At 41.7% G+C, this 22015-nt stretch overlaps 1 protein-coding gene across 14 annotated transcripts in view; it reads right to left on the minus strand.

The window, feature by feature from the left end:
- Positions 1-354: 354 nt before the first annotated feature.
- The window catches only part of EYA2 (EYA transcriptional coactivator and phosphatase 2), a 105476-nt gene continuing 83815 nt past the window's right edge, over positions 355-22015 (minus strand). For 12 of the 14 annotated variants that reach the window (XM_030010093.1, XM_030010092.1, XM_030010095.1 and 9 more), the window contains 7 exons: positions 18057-18146; positions 10584-10642; positions 8377-8537; positions 7256-7370; positions 6523-6644; positions 5573-5673; positions 355-1552 (listed from right to left, as the gene is read on the minus strand). In XM_030010093.1, coding sequence (XP_029865953.1) covers positions 1472-1552; positions 5573-5673; positions 6523-6644; positions 7256-7370; positions 8377-8537; positions 10584-10642; positions 18057-18146 — 729 coding nt within the window. In that variant the 3' untranslated portion in view covers positions 355-1471. Of the gene's footprint in view, positions 1555-5572; positions 5674-6522; positions 6645-7255; positions 7371-8376; positions 8538-10583; positions 10643-18056; positions 18147-22015 lie in introns of all 14 variants that reach the window. The other 2 variants (XM_030010090.1, XM_030010089.1) reach the window with 2 other exon arrangements.

Genomic DNA, 22015 nt, shown 5'->3' on the forward strand with positions numbered 1-22015 from the left:
ATCAGATTTTCTGTTTTAGTCCAGCAGAAAATCCCCTCTCAGATCTAGCAGTGAATCTGTCTTGAGGTAAATGTTTTTAGATGTTAACAGTATCACGCAGGCTTGCGTAGCACTTGTAACTTGCGTAACCTTTACTTACTTGATCTTGATTCACACATGATAGATAAGGGGATTGTATTACTTGCTGCATCTCTCTAACACCTTGTTCCAGTGAGGCTCTGATCCTTCTGAGGTTATTTGGTGCCACAGCAAGCAAGAATGAGCAGTTTTGAAAGTAAATTAGAGATTCATCCAGGCCCAGAGAACTGAAATGTTTTGACAGCAAGAATTAACAGGCCAGCTTAGCCAAAATTCTAATGTTGAAACTTACTTGTAGATGCATTTATTTACATAAAAATAAATATGCACAACTGCAGTATTTGCTTGCCCTTTATCTTCCTTCACAGGACAAGTTAGATTTGCTGAGTGCCCACGTTCTCTCCCAGTGGACACAGTCGCTGTCTTCAGTCTTTGTCCCACCAACAGACAGAATAGCTGGCTACAGACTCCATTTTGCACCCAAGGGGCTCTGTTCAGAGTCCTTCTAGTCTAACCCCACCTTGAAACAGGGAGTATGTATTCTACATGTACCTCTAGATCCAAGAGGGGCTGGAGAGAAGAGAAGGCAGGTAATCTAGTCCCCCAAAATGTAAACATGTTTTTATTTAATGCCTTTCACTCATCACAAGGTACTTTTTCCCCACCCCCAACCCCCAAAACCAAGATGGCAGCATAAGGCACCGTGTAGACACATGCACAGTCCACATACCATCTATGTAAGATTTAAAAACACAGCTATAGTTCTTACCAACAGTACCATGTGTCATTATTAATGTACACAATATGATTTTCCCCAGAGTTTGTTCTGGAGAAATGAACTATTAATTTAGAATGGTAAGACTTTCCCCACCCACCCACCCCAAAAAGCCAGATTAAAAACACAGGTACAGAGCTTAATACCAGAATAATGAGATTAGTTCATAAATTAAAAAAAATACAAAAAAAATCAACAGTTTCACTCTTATTTTCAGAAGGTCCCATGTGATGTCATGTACTGTGCAGAGACTCCTTACTATGTCCTCTTCCCCTTTCAAAAGCAAGAAAACTGACAAGTAGACCCAAGACTTCTAGTGTTTGTCATTGATGGCAAAAAGGCAGTTACAGCTCTATGCATCCGGCTTAACCACGTAACTGCAGGATCCCCAGCGAGTTATCTGAAGGCTTTTCCTCTGTCCAAAGGAAGAAGGACTTGACACAATGTTCTTTGGCTGCAAGTTCTTAAAGGCTTCCACTGAAAGGGTTCTCCTTCAAAAAAAAGAAAAACTGCAGTTGCTGTGGGATTTTTTTTTTTACTAAGAAAATGTTGAGGAATAGGTGGAACCGATGTAATAGTTTGAGTGAAGCCCTCACAGTGCTAAGATGTTGGGGTCTGCTACAAATATTCAAGTTCCAAGGCGTGCCGAAGAGCTTCCAGGTCAGCGTGACAAGAGATTCTCCAGAATGGCATGTTGTGCTAGAGTGAAACCAAAAGAGGGTATTTTTTGGTTTTTGGTTAATACTGAGATCAAAACAACTTTCTTAGTTTGCACCCTTGGGAACAGAGCTTTTTACTTGGGCCACCAGGTTGTCACGGTGTCACAGGCATCTTAGAGAGGAAGGAAGGGAGTGGGAAGTGTCTATTTGCTGATATGTTTGTTTCTCCTATGCAGAGAGGAAGGCAGATCCTCCACAATTTAGGAGTGTCCTGCTTCAGAGATGATGAAGGACGTGGGCGGGCTGACTTTCTGAATGTACTAGCTACTAAACTTTACTCCCCTATTTTTTTTCATGGATTAATTAGGAATGTTTCTATTATTGCAGTATTTCTAGAAACAACTTTAGGTGAACTATCACTATAGAAAGCTGTTGTCAGTGCTTCACAGACAAGTAAACAATATATATCATAAAAGAAAGTTATTAAAATTTATAAAAACCTAAACAAAAGAATAAAATACCACACAGAGTCAAAATGCTTCCCAACAATTCGCTTTCCCAGTTACCTGGAACAGTATGCCATACTGCATTTTCTGGAAATGTGGGAACCGGTATCATTGCTCAGATCAATTATTCATTTAGTGTAACTGCTGCTTCAGCAAAAGGTGCGATAGGCTCGTAAGACAGCCAGTCCCCAAAAACCTTTCCTAATTCCTGTTTTTGAGAGACTATCTTATATTATTCTCCTGCCCCCCTGTTTTTCAATTTATAGTTACTGTGATAAATCTGAAGTCATGTATACTAATGTCCAAGTTCTAACCAGCCAGTTCCACTTGAAATCTTAGCACCTGGACAAAATCTGGAAAGGTCAACTACCTGTAACTTAGTATATCTTCTTTATAATATCCTGATTAATCTCTTTAAAATTGTGAATATACTCCAGGAACACAAGACTTGCATCTGAAAGAGGATGAAGTATCAACTTTTTTAAGTGCTGTGAAACAAGTGCAGTTCAATAGGTGGGGGACCAGGGATGGAAACTGTGATCTGGTAAGGTACAAACACTACTCTGAAAGCATCATTGTAACAACATAGTTCTGCAATCATCAGCAATTGCTAGGACCCCGCGGTTGCTTGCAAAGAGCTAATGTCAAAGTAATTAGAACATGCTTTTAGATGTGAAATACAACTTTTCTTGGTATGTATGTTCTGGTGAGCCTGGGGTTTGAGCTGGATTTGTTTCTTCTCCAAAACAGTTAAAGCGGTTTTACTTTAGATCACACAGCTCATTTCTGCACTTAGATTTTTATAACAACATTTTGGATTGTGATTTTCTTAGCCTCCTCCCATAATACCGGTCTCTGTAGTCAGTGGTATGTTGTGATATGTGTTACAATACACAGTATGTGATAGGCAGTTACAAACGTATAGAAAGCCTTAACTGACAGAGCTTACTCCCTTTCCAGTATATGAATAAAATTTTTGAGTATTTTATCACTGTAAATAATTCAACCATAAACATACCGCTTCTGGATAAACAGCTTAGACAAAGCTTTAGAGAATATATACTTCCTAGATAGATGATTCTGATGAAGGGAGATGTTCCTTTTCCAAGAGTATGTACCTGTGTAAAAAAACCTGCAGTGGTTCTAGATGTTTATTTTACAGAGTGTCTATTTACACTCCTCTGATGTTTAAATACAACTCAAGTTTCCCTCTGGTATGTTGCCCATCAGTAAACAAATGTTTCCTTCAAGCTATTTATCAGTGTGTGTAGAGACAGCAAGCAAACACAGACATCTGAAGCAATTGGAATCCATTGCTCTGCGATTTCACTTTAAGGGGAAAAGTTATTTCCTTCTCCCTCCCCCCTCCCCTGGTTGTTATTAAACCCCTTCCGTTAAATTATCTATTTTTCTTTCTTAAATGAGAAGAAAACTTGGCCTGCCAGCCACTCCTGTTGTTCAGCATTTACAGATTTATCATTCATCAGACAGGTGAAGAAAAATGACCCACTAAAACAGAGATATTATCAGTGCTGTCGGCAAAACAGTGAAAGGCTGCCTGCCCCCCCCCCCCCCCCGTTTTTTTTATAAAGCTCAGGTGTGTAGAAACCTTGACTAATGATCGTCATCAATCAAAGGAGGCAACAGCCCAGCAAAGAATGTGCTTTACTAATGGGAGAGCTGCTGAGGCCAGGAGACACAAGCAAGAGGGCTCTTGAAATCCTGGCATAGAAGATTGTTGAACCTTCCCACTTCTTCATACAGCCAGAGAGCCCCTGCAGCCTTTGATGCAGTCATGTTCACTGACCCACTGCCTTTGAAGTATGGCACTGGGCTGTCAAAAGCAGCAGGCTATTATCACTTCATTCCCAGTCATGCATTTTGGACTTTTCTCTGACAATTCCTTAACCCTTCATGAACTGTAGAACAATTTGCAGATTTAGCTACTTTTCCAAGGTGGGCACAGGTATTGTTGCTTCTTCCATTGGCCAGGGGAAATAAATACACTATAAAAAAAGAGGGTTTCTGCTGCCTTGAAGATGACTTGAGATACAATTCTGGGGACAGAACATGTGTCCATCACCTTATCAGCTGGGATCCCTTTGTTCCTGGGCTTGTGCACCCAATGAGCTCAGATTTGCTTGGAAAGCCTTTACAGGATCTTCATTTGGAATGAGATGTCAGGTCCTCCAGCACAAGGTTCAGCTGTATAGCTGAGTTCCTGTGATGTAATATTTTGTACATCACCTGAGCTACACCAGTCATCTGTGTGCCTATTAAAACTTAACCGGTTTGCTGAAGATGGAACTTTCCTGCAGCTCAACTCATGTGCAAAGCCCCTGAAGCAAATGCAGCTCAATCATATTTCTGCAGTCGCATCAGGAGCACAAGAGCCAGGATGTACAAAGACATCTTGCAAATAGTGCTTGCCATTAACAAATTGTCCCTGTAAAACCAAATAAATGGAGATTCCAGGCAGGTTTCTGTTCTAAAGTTTAGAATGAAAACTTTGGCTGTTCAATTGTCATGTTGTACAATTCAGTTCATGTACCTGACTGCTTTCCTTCAGATCTTTGGTTGTTGCTCTCCATGTTTCTAACACTCCTGCACTGATATCCCATGTGTATGGCAGAAGGTATTCCTTGCTCTATTTCTAGCTGCCTACCTCTATCCCCCCCAATCACTGTAAGCAGAACGCGAGCTTTGGTCTTCTCAAATTTTGCTTTTTTCTCTTCCAAGCTCTGGGGTTCCAGCTCCTCTCCTCTTACAGTCTACCCAAAGCAAAGAAGCTTCAACTGGTCCCTAAAACTCCAGTTCTCATATCCCAATGAGTGGACTGTGGATACTAATGACTGGTGGGCTCGACTGGATGCACAGGTTAGTCCATTTAATTCTTTCTAAGGCTACCTATGTCAGTGAGCCACATCTATGCAGTGAGCATGAAATATTACCGAGGGCTTGTTATTCCTGACCATACTGCTTTCGCAGTTTCTGTTCTACTTTGTGTTCAGTGCATCTTCCCAATTTCATTTTGCTTGTGAAATTAATCACATTGATCCATGTATCATTGGTAAAGGCAGCAACTCAGTACTAGTCCCTTTGGTATTCACTCTAATGATGTTACACCCTATGATCTCAATGAGTCATAAATACATGTATGTATATATGCATATTCTAATAAGTAATTCAAAACTAATTCCAATAATTTGAAATTTACAAAAGCAACATGTGTAGCTCAAATTCACCCTGCTTGCTCATCTGAGATCACACACTGGAGTTTTCCTTTTCACGTGTTTAAAGCCAACTTTATTAAGCAAGAATGATTCCTGGAACATGTGACACAACCACTGCCTGAAAAATTGCACTAGCTGCCAAGGTGGGTGGGTTTTACAGTATGACATTTCTCACAAGGTTGTTGAGTATTTTGCATATTAAGAAATGAGACCAATTGTAAACTGTTTCAAATGGAGGGAGCTTCATTAAATGCCTAAGTAAAGAAAGGGTAATTGAAACAAAAACTTGGGAGAATCCAGCATGGCATCCACAAACTGTACCTTTTTTGCTCCCTGTTCCTCTTCAACACCATCTCCTATTACAATGTACACGGCTTTCCTTCCAAACCTTTGCATTATTCTTTCAAAACAGCTCTCTTTTCCTAAGCAACAGAAGAGAAGACACTTCTTTTTTATCTGGACACATACAGCAGGTGGGGCTAACATTCAGGTACTGGAACTGGAGCTGGGACCTAACTGAAGTTGCTGCTACGTTCCTCGTTTTCTTTTGAAATTAGAACCTAACTGAATCTTCATCTGAGATGGATTCTCTCCATCTCGTGACAGTTAGCATTTTCTTTATCAACCAAGGACATCCAAGTGCTGCCAGTTTTCCGTAAGCTTTGCGACTGATGCACTGCTTAGACCAGCAGTTGGTAGACTGATACAACGCTCATGGTATTCAGTTTCAAGAGCCCTCTTCTGTTCATTCTGGTTGCAGTAAAAACATGAAAATACAAACCTTAGAGGTTCAAACACATACCAGAGAGAACAGAACACAAAAAAAGCCCCAGGCCAACCTTACCAGTATTTATTACTCACACAGCTTCATAAAGCTCATTCAGCACACTTGATCCCTCTGCAAGAATAAGAGGATCCAAACAGTGTTTCTGTACGTAACAGATCCAACCAGTCTGTCTTCCTCCTAGCTGGGTGCAGTTGAACATCCCACATGCAGTAGATGCTCCATAGGGTAGGTATTTTTCAGGCTCACTCCCCCATGGAAATACTTGGGAAGACTGTTTTTTGTTTTTTGGGTTTGTGTTTGGTTTTTTTTTCAGTCTGTACTAGTTTAAGTGCGGGCAGTCAGGATGTGAATTAGAGATGTGTAAACATGGAGCTCAAAATAAAGCTCACACATTGCTTGTTGTGATCAGGTTGGATGGATGTGCCTGACTTAGGGACAAAACTTCAGTCTACCTTTGAGGATGCCTAAGTTAGTTTGCTCCTACCTGTTTTTGTTGCACTGTAAATGTTTTCAATGGGGAAGACAGTACCCAGTCCATAGAGAAGCACTTTAGCGAGAGCTGGTATAAGCTGAGTTGTGGTGACCAACACATTCACACAGTTAGGCCTAGAAAACAAAAGTTAGTAGAAGTGGCAATCTGTGTTTCTCTCTTTTACTCTAGACTGAAAGATGGTAGGAAGCAAACCTTTCTTGCAACTGGAAGTTCCCAAGCCATTGGGAGATTATGCAGCTAGAGGGCAGATAATGTGAGTACTGGTAATGTCTTTTTATCAACTTAGTAGAATGAAAAAAACATAAAACAAACTAGCAGTAGTGATGCAGCCTTACTGCATGCATGCCAGGATCTATTTTGTGGGAATTTAAACACCACATAGTAATGTCCATACTGGGTTCTTCGAGTGAACATGTTCAGGGACAGAAGGGCCCTTTTCTCCCTTTCCTACTCTTTTGTACATCTGTTCACATGAAAAGTGTGCCACAGATGAGGTAGCCAAAGAAAGGCAAGGAAAAAGACTTTTTCTTTTGCCTAGTTCATCATCTCAAGCTCACCCCAACCCTTGATAATTCAAGTCTGGCAAACATGTGCAGACTGGCCTCCCATAGGTTTGGCCAGCAAAGTCCTATGAATGTGTCTCGATTTGTTTAGAGGGGGAAAAAAGGGGAAGCAAAGGAGATCCTGGATCAAGCCTGTAGGCAATTCTTTAAGCTGTTCTTACCGGGAATGTATCAAATTCAGTGCCTTCAGAGCATGTGTGAGCCAGAGATCAGTCAGCGCTTCGAGTTCTGCTCTTAACTGCAGCCAGGTTTCTCTCTTAGGAGCTCCTATTAAACCTGTAAGCAGGGAAAACATCTTTGCAGAAGCACAGAAAGGGAGCTGCATGGCTTTGTATGTAGAATGCCAAAGGGGTCCTGTCTGTGTTCTGAATACTATCTCTCTCACTGTCCTTCTCTTGGCCCTGGTGCAGGCTGCTTCCTTTTGCCCACTGCCATATCACTGTAAGGCTCTGCCTTGAGGTACATGAGGCCCAACTGCACACTCCTATGCTACTGCAGCTCAGCTTCCTTCCTCTCCAGCGGAATGGTATCAGTAACTCGCATGCTGCGGGACCTCCTTAAAACACCTTTCTGGGAGTTAGCATAAAGCTTGCATGGGAAGTGAGCAAGAGGACGAAAGAGCTGTTTATAGCCAGTAGTGAGTGGCCTGAGCTGAGAGACTTCTGAAGCCAGGATGGTTTTGGTTCTCCTGAAAAGCTATGCACCATTTCCAGTACATGCAGGTAGGCTATTCCTCCAACCAAAAAAAGGTTGTGGTGATGCTCTGAGTTTTGCTTCTTCCTCTTTCTAGTCAGAGACCTGGCACTGATGTTCTAAAAGAGAAGCCAAGCAGCCTATTGGAAGAACCCAGGGCATCCTGATATCTGGTGGTATTGTTCTGGGGGAGTTAAAAACAAGTAGTTATGGTATAAGAATGCCTTCAGACAGAGATCAGCCATTTGTTCTGTGGAAAAAAAGCATATTTAGTTTTGAACTGTTTGCTTGCTTACTAAACATTTTGGAAAATTGGAGAAGGTTGCTTTCCTGCCAAAGAAATTACAAAATAAAGCCCCACACTTGGACTGGAGTCATTCTCAAACCACTAAACCAGGTATTCTAGCATATCTCCTGCAAACGCTGTACAGAACCTTATTTAAGGATGACTGCTGAAACACTTGCTCAGCTCACTGTGAAGTATTCTTATCACAATGCTCCCTACACCTCCTCCATACATGTCCCTAGCAGGGTCAGAAGTATTTGGGAAGATGAAAGGCACACTTGTTGCTTGGCCATAGACACTTACCCCCTACGTTGTTTTTGTAGGTGTTGTACATCTCTTTCACCCGACGGTAGCGGAATGCTAATTTCCTCATCCAGTCAACTCCCCCATGAACACCTGAGCCCAGACACAGATTTGCACTGGCAGTTGAACTGTGAAAGCCATCTGCAGAGAAGTTGTATGTGCTGGGAAAGGAGGAGGGAAGGGGAGAGGTCAGTATAATTACAGTCTATACAGTGCCAGCAGGGAGCGGAAACAATTGAAAAGAAATGTGGAGACAAGTGGCAGCAGAGATATACGCAGGACACGCTGTACAGAACTGGAGTTCATCTCTAGCAGTTACTAGCACAGATGTTAAAAATGTTCTTACTGTAAACACAATGCAGGTTACTTAGCACTACCTGCCAATTCTGAGGCTCTCTGGACTACAGAATGTCCGACTGTCCTCAGGTCACTGAAATTCCTCACCTGCCTCTCATCCAGGCTGCTAAGGTAACTGCAGAAATTTCAAAGCAACTCTAGAGTAATTACCACAATTAATTGGGAGCAAGTGACAGTTCCACAAACACCTTAAACAGGCAGTTCCTTTGAAGAAAGCAATCCTGCCTTCTACCAGGCATTTGTTCCTGTCTTCAGCCCTCCTCGATGTCCCTTTCTTTGTACCAGCACAAACATTTCTTCAGCACTGAGATGAATCAGATGAGGGAACTGTTCCAGTTAAAAGAGAATACAGCTTTAAAAAAAAAAAAGTTGCTTTTTGGATGGATCAGTTCCCTGGTTTGGGGGAGGGGGGACACGCAGAGGCAGTACTAGCTTATGTCTTCTTAAAATGTTTGCTAGATGACAGCATGAGGATGGGTTTCATGGCTTGAGCAGATCTCTGAGCTGCAATGGAAGAGGGCAGCCACAGCTTGTGGGGCACAGTTGGCAGGATCAGGTGACAGACCCAGTGAATTTGGACAAACTTGGTTTGTACCAGAGCAAGGGAAGGGACAGAAAGGCTCAGCAACACAGACCTACCCTTCTCAGCTGCAGCTTGAAGTTAGCTCAGCTTATAGTGTTTCTGACACCTGATTGGGGGAGTAGCCAGTGCTTGTATATTCACATCCTGATTTACTGCACAGTAATTTCCCCTTCTCGAAAGGCCTGATGCCACTTTATTTCTGTATTAGAGCATCCAGATAGGAGTTCAACATGCTTAACATACTTCAGTCAGCTCAGCTTCATTTCCCATGTAGACAAGCCATGAGCAGCTGAGAAGTACTTTTGAAACAACTGAAATGACTCAGGCAGGGGCTTTTCACAGGATTCAAGATATGCTGTTAGCATACGGATTTTTTTGTTCACTCAAAGTAAGTGCACTGATTGAGATAAAACTCAAATTAATGTTTTAATCAATGCCTAAAGAAGTATCCAGACTCACCCACTTACAGGCCACGGGAGCCAAAGGACCTAAATGTACATGTGCCATTTCAGTGCTTTGCAAAGCACAAACCAGCATATCACTTAGGGCAAAAATCTTTCAAGCGTTCCCTGCAGAAGGAAAAGTTTCTTCCCTCAAACACTTCATTGTTTTCTGTGCTGTTTTGGCACCAAGTCCTCATAATAACCAGCCATAAAAACACAAATTATAAAGCTGTGTTATGACCTCTGCACATTTCATTCTTATGCCAATTACCATGACTCTGCAGGCAACACTTTGGGAAAGGTAGAGGTAACTGTACAGAAGTAGTTTTTATGTACAGGATGATCTAACTTATACAGGTAATAGTGATGTTTGGTGCAGTTTTGGTACAAGTTTCTACCAGTGACAAGGCTCTGGCATGGCAAGGTCCGCAATCCTCACTACTAAGCCCATACATTACAGATTGGGCAGCAGGAAACCTTTCAATCTGGTTTTGAAGCATTTTAGCCACACCTGTGCCAACTGGCTGGCCAAATCATATCAGGAACTAGTGTATTCTGACAGGAGTTCAACCTAATTTTAGATATATTTCCCAGAATGGTTCAAAGTTCAGTATAGTCAGGGCTTGACAGTAGGCACAGGCATATTAATGTGAGAAAGGGGACTCTCTGCTTCTGTGTGCTTAATAAATGCAGACAGTATAGAGCCAGGGAGGGGAGAGGATGCATGTCTGAGAATGTTATTTTACATCACTGACCAGCCCCCTGCTATTTTCAAACAGCTGCGGACTACCTGACTTGCAGCTTCCAGCCTGGAGAAACCGTACCTTAGATCTTGACCATTGTCATCTGATGATACATCATCTATGTGGATCTGGTCACAGTCCTGAGAAGCATATGAAAGAAAATACAGCAGTTAAGTAAATGTTTTGAAAAAAAATTTGAAAGAATGTAATGAAAAATTACTTTAAGGGTAATATTAAGGAGATAAATTCTTAAATATTGCTATTATTGTCTAGCATAGTCTAGCCAGTTAATTGTTAGGAAAAAGTATCACATCGCACTTGCACAAAATATGAATAGAGAGTGTGTGTGTGTGTGTCTGTGTGTATCAGAGAGAGAGATCTGCTGTTATCTAAGGGCACAACAGCTCATGAATATAGAGTAAGTGAAAATCCTTCCTATCCAGACAGGAGGGAGAGAGATGCTTGTGTTTTAGCCAGGAAAACTGTGTTTTTTAAACTTTATATGCATGATAAGGCAGAGATTTGGCAGCATTTCCTCCTGTGAGAACACTGCTTTGGACAGGAGGTGGATGCCCACATAATTACAAGGGGAGAAGATCTGTCCCAAAGAAATTTCCAGAGATGCCTGTCTGTTTTCCCAGTTTGTTCTGAGGGGGCTGAGCTTCCTTTGATGTGCAGGGAAGCTGGGCTGAAGCACTGAAGGCCGCACCCTTTCATAGCCCCAGCCACAGACAGAGTTAAGGAATAATGTGTGTCAGTAATGAGGAAATCTATGCACAGGAAATTTAACCAGAATATATACTTGGAGCTCAGCCTGCATGAAGTATGTACTTTAGATCTTATCTTCCAAAATTCTCCATTGTTTGAATGGTAGAGGCCCTGCCTCAAAAATTTGAGAAATGTTATTTCTTTGGTTTCTTTCCTAGTCTTAGCATTAAGATTAGAAACAGAAAAATCAGGATTTTTATCCCACCACCTTAAATCTCCTTTCTCCATGACCCTTGCAGGCAAGAACAAAACAGAAAGCAAGCTGATGAATGCTATCTTTTGTTCTGGCTGATTTTTCTACAGAGGTAAAAGCACTCGGTACAACAGGACTCCAAAGTCAGGACTTAACCAAGATACAGTTATTCTTCACCACTTCAGTATTCTGTAAACCACAGAATTTGTCTTACCTTCTCTCCCGGCTTTGGCTGGGATAGAGTTAATTTTCTTTCTAGTAGCTGGTGTAGTGTTACATTTTGGATTTAGCATGAGAATAATGTTGATAACACACTGATGTTTTCAGTTGTTGCTAAGCAGTGTTTATACTAAGTCAAGGATTTTTCAGCTTCTCATGCCCAGCCAGCAAGAAAGCTGGTGGGGCACAAGAACTTGGGAGGGGACACAGCCAGGGCAGCTGACCCCAACCGGCCAAAGGGATATTCCATACCATGTGACGTCATGCCCAGTAAATAAACTGGGGGGGAGTTGGCCAGGGCAGGGCAGATCGCTGCTCAGGAACTAACTGGGTATCAGTTGGCGAGTGGTGAGCATTTGCATTGTGCATCACTTGCTTTGTATATTCTAATTATTTTGTTATTATTATTGTAATTTTATTATTGTTAATATTATCATTATTATTTTCTTCCTTTCTGTCCTATGAAACTGTTCTATCTCAACCCATGAGTTTTAATCCGTTGTGTCCCCCCGCAATTCTCTCCCCCATCCCACTTGGTGGGGCGGAGTGAGTGAGCAGCTGCGTGGTGCTTAGTTGCTGGCTGGGGTTAAACCACAACACCTTCCTTACACAATTATGAGTTTTATGAATTACTTTAAACTATCCCCTTTCAAAAAAAGAAAAAATCCCCAAATAAGTAACCAAACTTGCTGTCAATGGCAAAATGTCACAGATAGATGGTTCTTGTCCATAATCATGAGATTTTCTGCAGGATTTATTTTAGATAATTCTCAAAAAGACACATGATTTTATCTTGTTCTCATCTCATCAGTCCTCTTATCAACCTATCACTGGGGTGTATATTTCTGTATATAATTGAAGCCAAGCAGCTGAATAGCAGATCTCTGCCGGCACCTCTCTCTGTTTCTCTCCTCTAACCCCATCATTTTTTAAGTCCCCCTCCCAATAGCTGTTGTGAGCCATGCTGGGATAATATTGATGCAGCCCACTCCAGTTGTGTGATGCAGGGCATTAAGTCAGGGGAAAGGTATTTGTGGAGGGATCTGTTTTTCTCATTTGTGAATGAATTGTTCTGTACACTGAAGTGTGACAACAGTAGCTATCACATTTCTAACTTAATAAAATACCATGACACTTGGTGAGACGCTACCTCATAGTCCACCGGCTGAGCCTATCATGTTACTGGGTGAAACAGGGAAGCTGGTTAAAGCAAGAATGTGGACCATGTTTTACTACTTGGTTACAAGACTAATCTTTCATTCTTGCAGAATTTCCTTGAAATCTTAGTGAGTGGGGAATCAAGGCAGGATATCTGGGCTGCTGAAAAGAAGGTCCCGATTGTTCAAATGGAAGTCTGCAGCGGGGACATATCCCAGTCTTCACATCTGCTGACTTTTTAAAACGCTACTCTAGGATCTCAGAGGTACATGATGTGAGGCACGTACAGCCTGTAACTGAGTCAAACGTGTAAGACCTCAGTCAACCCTCGCAACTCTGGGAAATGAACTGTTTTTACTGTTGTGGTATCTCTAGGGCAGTCTGTGCTACACAACCTTCCTCTAGGTGGAACCAGACCCTTGCACCCACATGTAAAGGAAACTGAGCTAAATGCAGCTTTGAAATGGTACTGCAGGCTTGGAGAAAGGCTCTGCTGCCTCCTTGTGAAATACAAGCTGTCCCTGAGGATGCACGGAGAAACTCCTTCTGTTATCACTTACACTCCCTCCAAATACTCTCAAGGTATGTCTCGTGCACATATGAAAACAACTTATGAATGCACAGGTTGTCTATTTGTGTATCAGGACTGTGTTAGAGATTTTTAAACATCTTGTGGATTCATGGATTCATTGATCAGTCGAGCTTGTATCCCTCATTATGCAGGGGGTTAACGGTTCCCAGAACACAAAACCTCCAGGGATGGCTCTGAAAGGCAGTAACTTGTAAACACACTAATCCCCTTGTTTGTTAATTCCTCATCTCCTTGTCAGTCCTCCTGACCTTAATACCTGTTTGCCAGAGTGCTAGACAATAATGTCTCCAGAGGGACTGGGGGTGGAAGGTACTATTCTCTAGCCAGCATTGCAGTGCAAACAAAAGTCATCTGGGAGAAAAAGCACAACCCTGGAAAGCCCAGAATTCATATTTTAACTTCACTGTGATCTATAACCTTGGGCAACTCCTTTTCTCCCTGATTTCCCAAAAGACGACCAGAGAGTGACAATACCTCCTTTCAAATGAATATTTGCCAATATATTCTGCAGTCTGATCAGAGCCCTTTGCACACAACACCTTGTATGGCCTATACTTGCAGACAGTAGGGATTTAATCTGCTTGTACTGTTGCAACTGCAAACAGATGATGTGGTTGACAGGCACGTGCCACATGAGTGGATGAATTAGTGTGGCAAAACCATGTTTGTATGATTTCAACATGGGGCTCAGCAAACACAGGCCTTGCTTGCCTGGGTTATGTTGCTAACAACCTCCAGAATGGGGCAATGCTTGTTTCACTGCATGCCCTGGAAGTGCCACACACTGGCTGTCCTTGTCAAGGTTTGGTGCCTTGATTCTTTGCTACGGGGCAGGCACACCACTAAGCTCTGCTTCAACAAGCATTGACCGCCCACCCCGGCCCTGAATCAGCTGGAAAAAAAGTCCAGCTTCCAAAGTTGTACAACTTTTAAGAGTTAACTTGCTGACAGAGAATCCCTTTCTGTAAAAAGAGCAAACATGTTTGGTAGGAGTCTAGGTCTAAGGCTTCTCCAGTCACCCACCTGCCCTGGGGACCAGTGATCAGCCTCCTTCCATACAACTAGCCTGAGGTTTGGGGTGAATCAAATGGGAAATTGGCCTCTCTACTAGGCTGCAGCACTAAGAGAGGATGGGTTGAAGCAGGTTATCTGCAGGATCTGCTGGTTCGCCTTTTCACACATCCACGATTCCCACTCCCAAGCATAGCAGGAAAAATGCATCCAGGAAACAGTTGCCCGAATCCCTTCTGGGTAAACCCTAAAAAAAGATAAAGCCCTGGCTAACAACAGAGTCTCAGAATCATTTTTTGATAGAAAAAAGGGGAGTATTCCAGTTCAGCCTCCTCACTCAGACTTTGAAGCCAGTTTTTTTGCTACGACATGAAATCGCATCCTCACAAGACTGAGAAGGGTCACACAAATGCTACTAAGGGCTGTGCAAACCTTGCTGTATCTATGGACAAAGGTTTCATCCTCATCAGGCACTTTCTGGCAATGCTTCAAAAAGGCTTTACATCCTGGCAGCACCTTCTGGTCTGCACAGCACTGAAAACTGCAGCCAGCAAAATAAACCATTCCCCTGTGCTACAGCAAGGTAATAACTGATTTCCTTGTCCAACCTGCCTCTCTGGCAAGGATGGGCAACATTTCCTCCAGTTCCCGCCCCCCGCTGCCTTCCACTGTCAGGACTGAGCCCAGCTGTGCTCTGGTTGGTTCAGTCTGCTGGGCCCCCCAAAATGCCTGAACTTGGCTATGGATGTGTGCCAGAGAAAAGTTTTGCTATGGTTAGCATTATCTAGTAAAAGTACTCTTACTTTGGTCTTGAATGGGGCAACTACCCTACTGCTTTCTCAGTTACATTTCTTTCACCCTGCCCCAACACAGAAGATGGTCAGAAATGGTTTCAGCCCTGTGCAGTTTTAGCTTATTTTGTCTTGTACAGGCCAGTGTTATACCACATGATGGTGCTAATGTATACTGTAATGTTTGTGGGTCTAGAACTGAATCAGCTTCTGTGCTTGTTTTTTACTGATTTCTTTTTTCTTATTTAAAAATATAATTCACTGGATTTTTTTAAGCCTAGCACTCGGTGATGTATGATCTTTAAATACCACTTTATGAATAGTCAAACCTGACTTTTATTTATCATCCTAAATGAAGGAGTGGGGTGGTTAACAGAGATGGATGACTGTGTTGTTGCAAATTCTTCCAAAGTGAAATGGCTTTTTTTGGAAAATGAAATTTTGTAAAGAACATTTACTTCTCTTGAATACTCCTTCTTCCCTCATTTTTTTCATTGAGAAGGTTCACCTAAAACCTTGGTTTTGTTTTGGTTTGAAAAAAAAACTTTAGTTTGTTTCACTTATCAAGAATGTGTGAAAAGGGAAAACAAATTTTTCAGTAGAAAATGCTCTTCTCTGTCCAGCTACCTGGGCCATGCATTATCATTTAGAGTGCTTAGCATTTTTGTCTTAGTGCTGGACCTAAAATAAAATTGTCTCACAATGCTATCTCTTTGCTTGTTTCTGCTCTGGCTAGCTGGAACACTATTTGTTTTCAAAAATTTTTGATGTTTTTCATGGTTTTGAGCCATGTAGGTTCCAGCAGCAAGTTGTTCTCACCTTTAGGTACCTATGTCCCATTACACCCTCTGGCAAGCCCATTAAGGCTATATTGACTCACTCATTCAGCTGCCAACTTTGTGTTTCTCAATTTTTTAGTAAAAGCAGGTAAGCTGATAAGAGCCTAGGAAATCAGCAAAAATTGCTTCTCTTTTCTCATGCAGCAACAAAATAACAGTAGTAACATAGATGGTTTTATTTAGCATCTTTGTAGCCCAAACTACTTAGAGACAACCTCCCTTAATATTTTGCTGAACAGATGTGCCCTGTAGCACCTGGCTCTCTTCCTGTGTTGGAGATGGAGGCCAGGTATTTTGCAGAAGGTTTTTATTTCTGTTTGGAGACAGGGTGCTAACTTTAGCTCTTCACTGGACTAATTGTTACACAGTTACATAGTCCTCCTGGAATGAGAAAGTCCCATATCTGAGGGATTTTTGTTTAGCTTTTGCTTCCTTAATGTCTAGAAACCACAAAAGAAAAGAACACAACATACTAACTTTTTATAATTAAAAACTTTGCTCTACCATAGTGGCTGAAGAAGAACTTGAGAGACCATGCGAGACAAAACTGACCTAAGGACTCTGCTTCTACTTCTGTTACTGACTGATAAATGTGCAGAAGTTGACTGAGGCCAGACAATTTACTACTTCTTTTCATGTTTTAGACCAGTAAGTGAAGCAAGGAGAAAATTTGTTTTAAAATTATTTGCCAACTTATGTTCTTGCAAAAGTCTAGATAGACAGAGGGTTTCTGGAGGGTGGCTTTGTGCAAGACATGAAGCTTTGTTGCATCACATGTTGAGATCTATGGGTGGAAAGTGCTGGTTGTGTATTAAATATTATCACTACTTATATAGTGCCCTGGACTCCCAAAGAGCAGCTCTCTTTTTTTTTTTTTTCCTAAGAGAAGGATTTTTTCACTTTGCACTTTCCGTACCCTCATGACCAACTCCTGCTTTGAAAAAAGCTGAAAGAGGAAAAGTCTGTCAGTTCAGGTGCTACCCACTACTTGTCTTACGAAAGGAAATGAAAATTCTCAGCAAGTGAAACCTCAGATTGTAAGAAGACAGGTGGCCGGGAAGGTTATACCTCCTGTAATGCAGAGGACCACAGTGCAATTAAGCAATGAAGGAACCAGAAGTTCTCACTGAACTCATCAGGCACAGAAAAAGTTCTCTCATTTCATCTGGCACAGAAACAAACTCTTTGTTTTTCAAGTGAAGAAAAAGACCATAGAAGTCTGCCCAGGGAGGCCAGATTTTTTTTCCTCCAAATACCTCCAAGCAGTATTCTGACTCCAAGGTGCCCACAGCACAAACCCCATCTTACTCACTTTGTATGTGACTCATTCAGACTATTTCTACTGATTGCAAATGCAAACAAATTCTCATCAGTGCTGTACAGCTGTTCCTCCGCTGGTGACAGAATTCTGCTAGCATCACTTTGCTTGAATTTTACCGTATATTCAAAAGGACTTTCATTTTGTGTAAGGCATAGTCAGATCTAACCATGCCACAAACAGGAAGGATTCTTCCCCTTGGTCTTATGTTGAAACTCCCATAGTTTCACCCTGCAGTGCGCCTGAGCTTGAGCAGACCTCCTGCTCTGTCTGTGTGTACAAACAGAGCTTCCTCAAGAACAGAGACCATTTTTAAAACCTCTGCATTGGCTCATAGCTAATTGCTACCTGCCCCATAGGATCTATGCTAATTTAGCTTAATAAAATTATTAAATAGCAAATTTCAGGAGAAGCAGCAGCAATGTCCTCATTATTAGATTTAGTAAAACTGCCAAAAGCCATCATTGTTACTATGTATTTAGAAAAAAATTCCTTAACAGAATGAAGATGTCAAAGGGACACAGTAAAGTATGCTTCCAATAAGCCGTCTAAGGCCCATTTCTTTGGGGTCAAAAATGAAAGTTTCTTGGCCAGAAAAACAAGTTTGTAGACCAGATGCAAATGATTAGACAGAGAGATGTTAAATAAAATAAGCTGCTACATACCTCCAGGTCATTGAAGAACAGATGTGTATCTGCAAGGTTGAAGATCATTTCTTCCATCATAAGACCTATCCGCACAGATGTTGTAGTGTCCTGTTAGGGGAAAATCAGTTTTTTCCATTCACTTTGATTTTCTTTTTGGTTTTTTGTTTTGTTTTTTTTTTTTTTTTTTTTTTTTTGGGGGGGGGGGGACACGACATCTTAGACCAAACATAGGATCTACACATTCCTGTTTCTGAAGATATGTTCATTACAGTAATTTTATTTCCCAAGTGTATCTTAACATGATTTTCCCATCCTTTCTTTTGCTCTCCTAGATAATCAAATTCTGTTCTTTGAAGGATGTCTATGGCTTGCCTTGACCAATAATAGCCCACACACTTCAGATGATATAACAAGAACCTTTAAACACCTGAGACCATATAAGAATTGCTTCGGTAGGTTAGACCAAGAATTGATTTCCAATAGCATCATTAGTGAATGGTTAGGGGATAGTTAGGAGCAACAGAACACACAAAGGGTGATCCTTTCCTGACTTTGCTCTTCAAACCAGCCATAGGTCAGCATTATTCTCTTTTAATGTCAAACAGCAACTTGGTGAGCAAAATCTGAAAACAGAACCCAGAAGCTCAGACATAAATTGAGTCTCTTTCTCTGAAGGGTGCAATCCATGTGTCTCAGCACACTTGGCTTAGGTCTTCACTGCCGTGCTAACTCAGGTCATCAGCACAGAACAGGACAGAAAGGCAGATGTGTCATTCCCATAGCAGAGCCCAGCGCGTGATACAGTATCTACTGTCCTTGGCAGCACTTGTGCACCTGGGCAGAGGATGCAAGACCAGCCACACTAATGCAATTCTCTTCTATCCCCACTGAAGCTGCCTACTTATTTAACAGTATCAACAGAGTTACAACAATCCTATCCTACCATGCAAACCCAATTATAGCATGATAAAATGCTTGTCCAAGTATGACTATTCCTGCTTAGGACAGAGTGTGCTCTGCAGTGGTATAAAGCATGCTTGCAGAGCCAGAACTGTAGCCATAATGGCAGTTACGCCCAAATAACTACATCGATTAAAAAAAAAAAGACAAAACAAGACAAGACACAGCACATTAAAGTGCTGGATGGGTTCATCTGTCATTCTAGCTAGTGTCAGAAATAGCGACATGCACCCTCTGCTCCCATCTGCATGGGCTGGCTGACTGTGATGGTTTGCTCATTCTGCCATTTTTTTGTATCAGCAGCCCTCTGACTAACTAGGTGTGGGTCTAACTTGGCCTTTCCCTGAGAGGGTCCCAAACTGCTTCCTAAAAGGGAAGGACATGATGCAGAAGCTCTGGCTGCCTGCAGCATTTTTAAGAACACACTTTTAAAATAATTATGAGAATGTGAACATGCACATGCCAGCAGCTCTAAAATGGCTTCTACACATTCTTAAGCACATGTTAACTTTCTTGCATCCAGATCCTGCTCCTACCAACATCAGCGGCAAAACCTTAAGTAAATTCCTCTGGAAAAGGACTAAACTACCTGCAGCTCTACTTTAGTGCATTTAGTGGATTCATTTTAGAAAATGAATGTTTTTCACAACTGCCTGTGAGAACACTGTCACTTCATTTCCTCACCAAGTCAGCAAGTGCAAGCTTAAACCAGCCCAAGCTGAGAGGGGTGACTCTGCTTGGCCAGAGAAGCCACCCACAGACAATCCTGCGTGGCAAAAGCGACTGACACTTTTGGCTGGGCCGTTTCCCTTTCTTCTGGCTTGGAGGGCTTCATTAACAGCTAACTGCATGCGCACAGCAGATCTTCTCAGTCCTCCAAGCTCCCGCTTGGATGGGGGGTAGCAGCCGCATGGCTCCTACAGCTCTTGGCTTACTGCTTCAAAGCTGCCCAATGGGCACTGGATACAGCCTCTGTGGATCTGTTACCCTGAAACACAATCAAGTGACCTGCTGTACCCGCCTGGTGTCCTGCAATATTAAATGAGTCTCAAGTCACTTTTCCACGTCTCTCATGCATAAAGTCAACCACCCGTCCCACCCCCACACAACTGACCTTGTTCCTAAACCCACTGCAAAAGCATAGAAATGCACTGATGCAAACAAGTTTGCTAGCAGAACATTTTCTTATTCATTAAATACTTCAAAAACACAAGCAAAATAATCTGTGGTTAATTTGATAAACACTCATAGCTCAAAAGCATTGTGCCTGTTCAAACTAAACAACAACAGATAACTTAAAAAAAAAAAAAAAAAGAGCATTTCCACAACAGGCTGTTTTTGTAATTCATCTTCATTAGGACAGGGATCTCTCATCTTTATGTTTATGTGGGTGGTTTTCCTCCACTAAAGTTACAAGCCATGCTAAACCAGGGCAGATTTATATGTAGTCTTTGCTCTAATTTTCTGCAGATTTCTGTGGAGTCATGTTATTGTATGGCAGGACAATAATGAATTAGTTGAGGAGCTCTAACAGGGAGCACAATGTTTGGAGGATGAGTACATTTCAATCAACCTTTGCAGCAGATGCTGTTGACATGGATGGTGTATTACACACTAACCTAATTATTACGCATTCTTGGTGTAGTTCTCTTTAATTAGAGCAGAATGGCTGTGGTTTCAGCCATGTGTGTGACTCACAAGCATTGTGCCCATCTAAAGAAAAGCTCTGTCACTCATGTTTAAACATGCTTGTTGTTGTCCCAGAAAGAAGGGCACTTTCTCCTCTGGGCAAAAAGTAAACTCTAACAGACTTGCCTTGAACATGTCTCTAATTTTAAGTCCCAAACCTGCTCCCTTGATGAGGCACAGGGACACAGGCGTAATCAGGGCATCTGACTCTGGTCCCATGCGAACAGCACTGAATCAGATTTTACTACCCAGGTGTAGTTACACGGGGGAACTGTTTTGAAGAAAATATGCTGCTAGGAAGAAATTATTTTGTAAAATAGTTTTTAATGAAGCAATTTATTTTTATACATTTCAAGGATCATTAGCCTTTAAAACTCTTTCAGGAAATCTCATTGGTTGGTATCTGTCATTTATCCTCTAAGTTTTGTCTTTAGCTTTATTGGTATTAATCACTAATGGGGAGTAGGAAACATTTCCACAGTGTATGAAGTTACTTTCTCTTAAGCTGAACAATATGGAAATTAAACTGTAGATGAGAGGAAAAAAAATCTTTCTCTTGAGATAAAGTATATGATGGAATGAAAATAAAACAGAAAAATGCACTTTACCACCCAGAGGGGAAGTCGTTTGGGGAAATGATTTGGCATCACTGCTTTCACAGTATGGATATTTCCTCTATAGCAAGGCATGCTTCCAAGTCTTAAAGAGGCTGATAAAGTTAAAAGGCAAATCAGCACTCCCAGTATGATATAGGTGTCTAGATGCACTAGGCCAGGGTTCCACTGGCAGTTATTTATTTGAATTACTGTAGCATCTAGAAGCACTAGTCCCAGATTTGAACCCCACTGTGCTAGAGGCTGTACCCACGCAGAGGAAAGACACAGCCGCTACAGCTTTCAATTCAAGTATGAATAAACAGGAAAATCAGACTGACAGGAAAGCACCAAAATGAGACAGGTATATCAATCAATGTGTTGTACAAATTCTCTGTACAGTGTGTAAATAATCTGAAAGAGAATTATGAAATTTAACTGAAGATGTTGATGGAAAGCTCTTCCTAGGCACAGAAATCCTGTACCACTAAAGGATATCTCTGTGCTGCAGGGGATGCCCTGGTAGACTGCTAATGCCTAGGTTAGAGTAGCATGAGTTTAGCAGAGCAATGTAAAGTCACTGCATTCATACTGATGATCCCTGCTAACACGTCCTTCCATAGGAAAAGTGCACCCTGAAGCCCTGGGAACAAGGTTCCTGGGTAACAGATCTAGCCAATGTTTTCTGATGCATATAAAGCCCAAGGAAGAATGGACCACAGAACAGCTTGAAAT

Source organism: Aquila chrysaetos, chromosome 3 (genome assembly GCF_900496995.4).
Source record: "Aquila chrysaetos chrysaetos chromosome 3, bAquChr1.4, whole genome shotgun sequence".
Taxonomy (NCBI): domain Eukaryota; kingdom Metazoa; phylum Chordata; class Aves; order Accipitriformes; family Accipitridae; genus Aquila; species Aquila chrysaetos.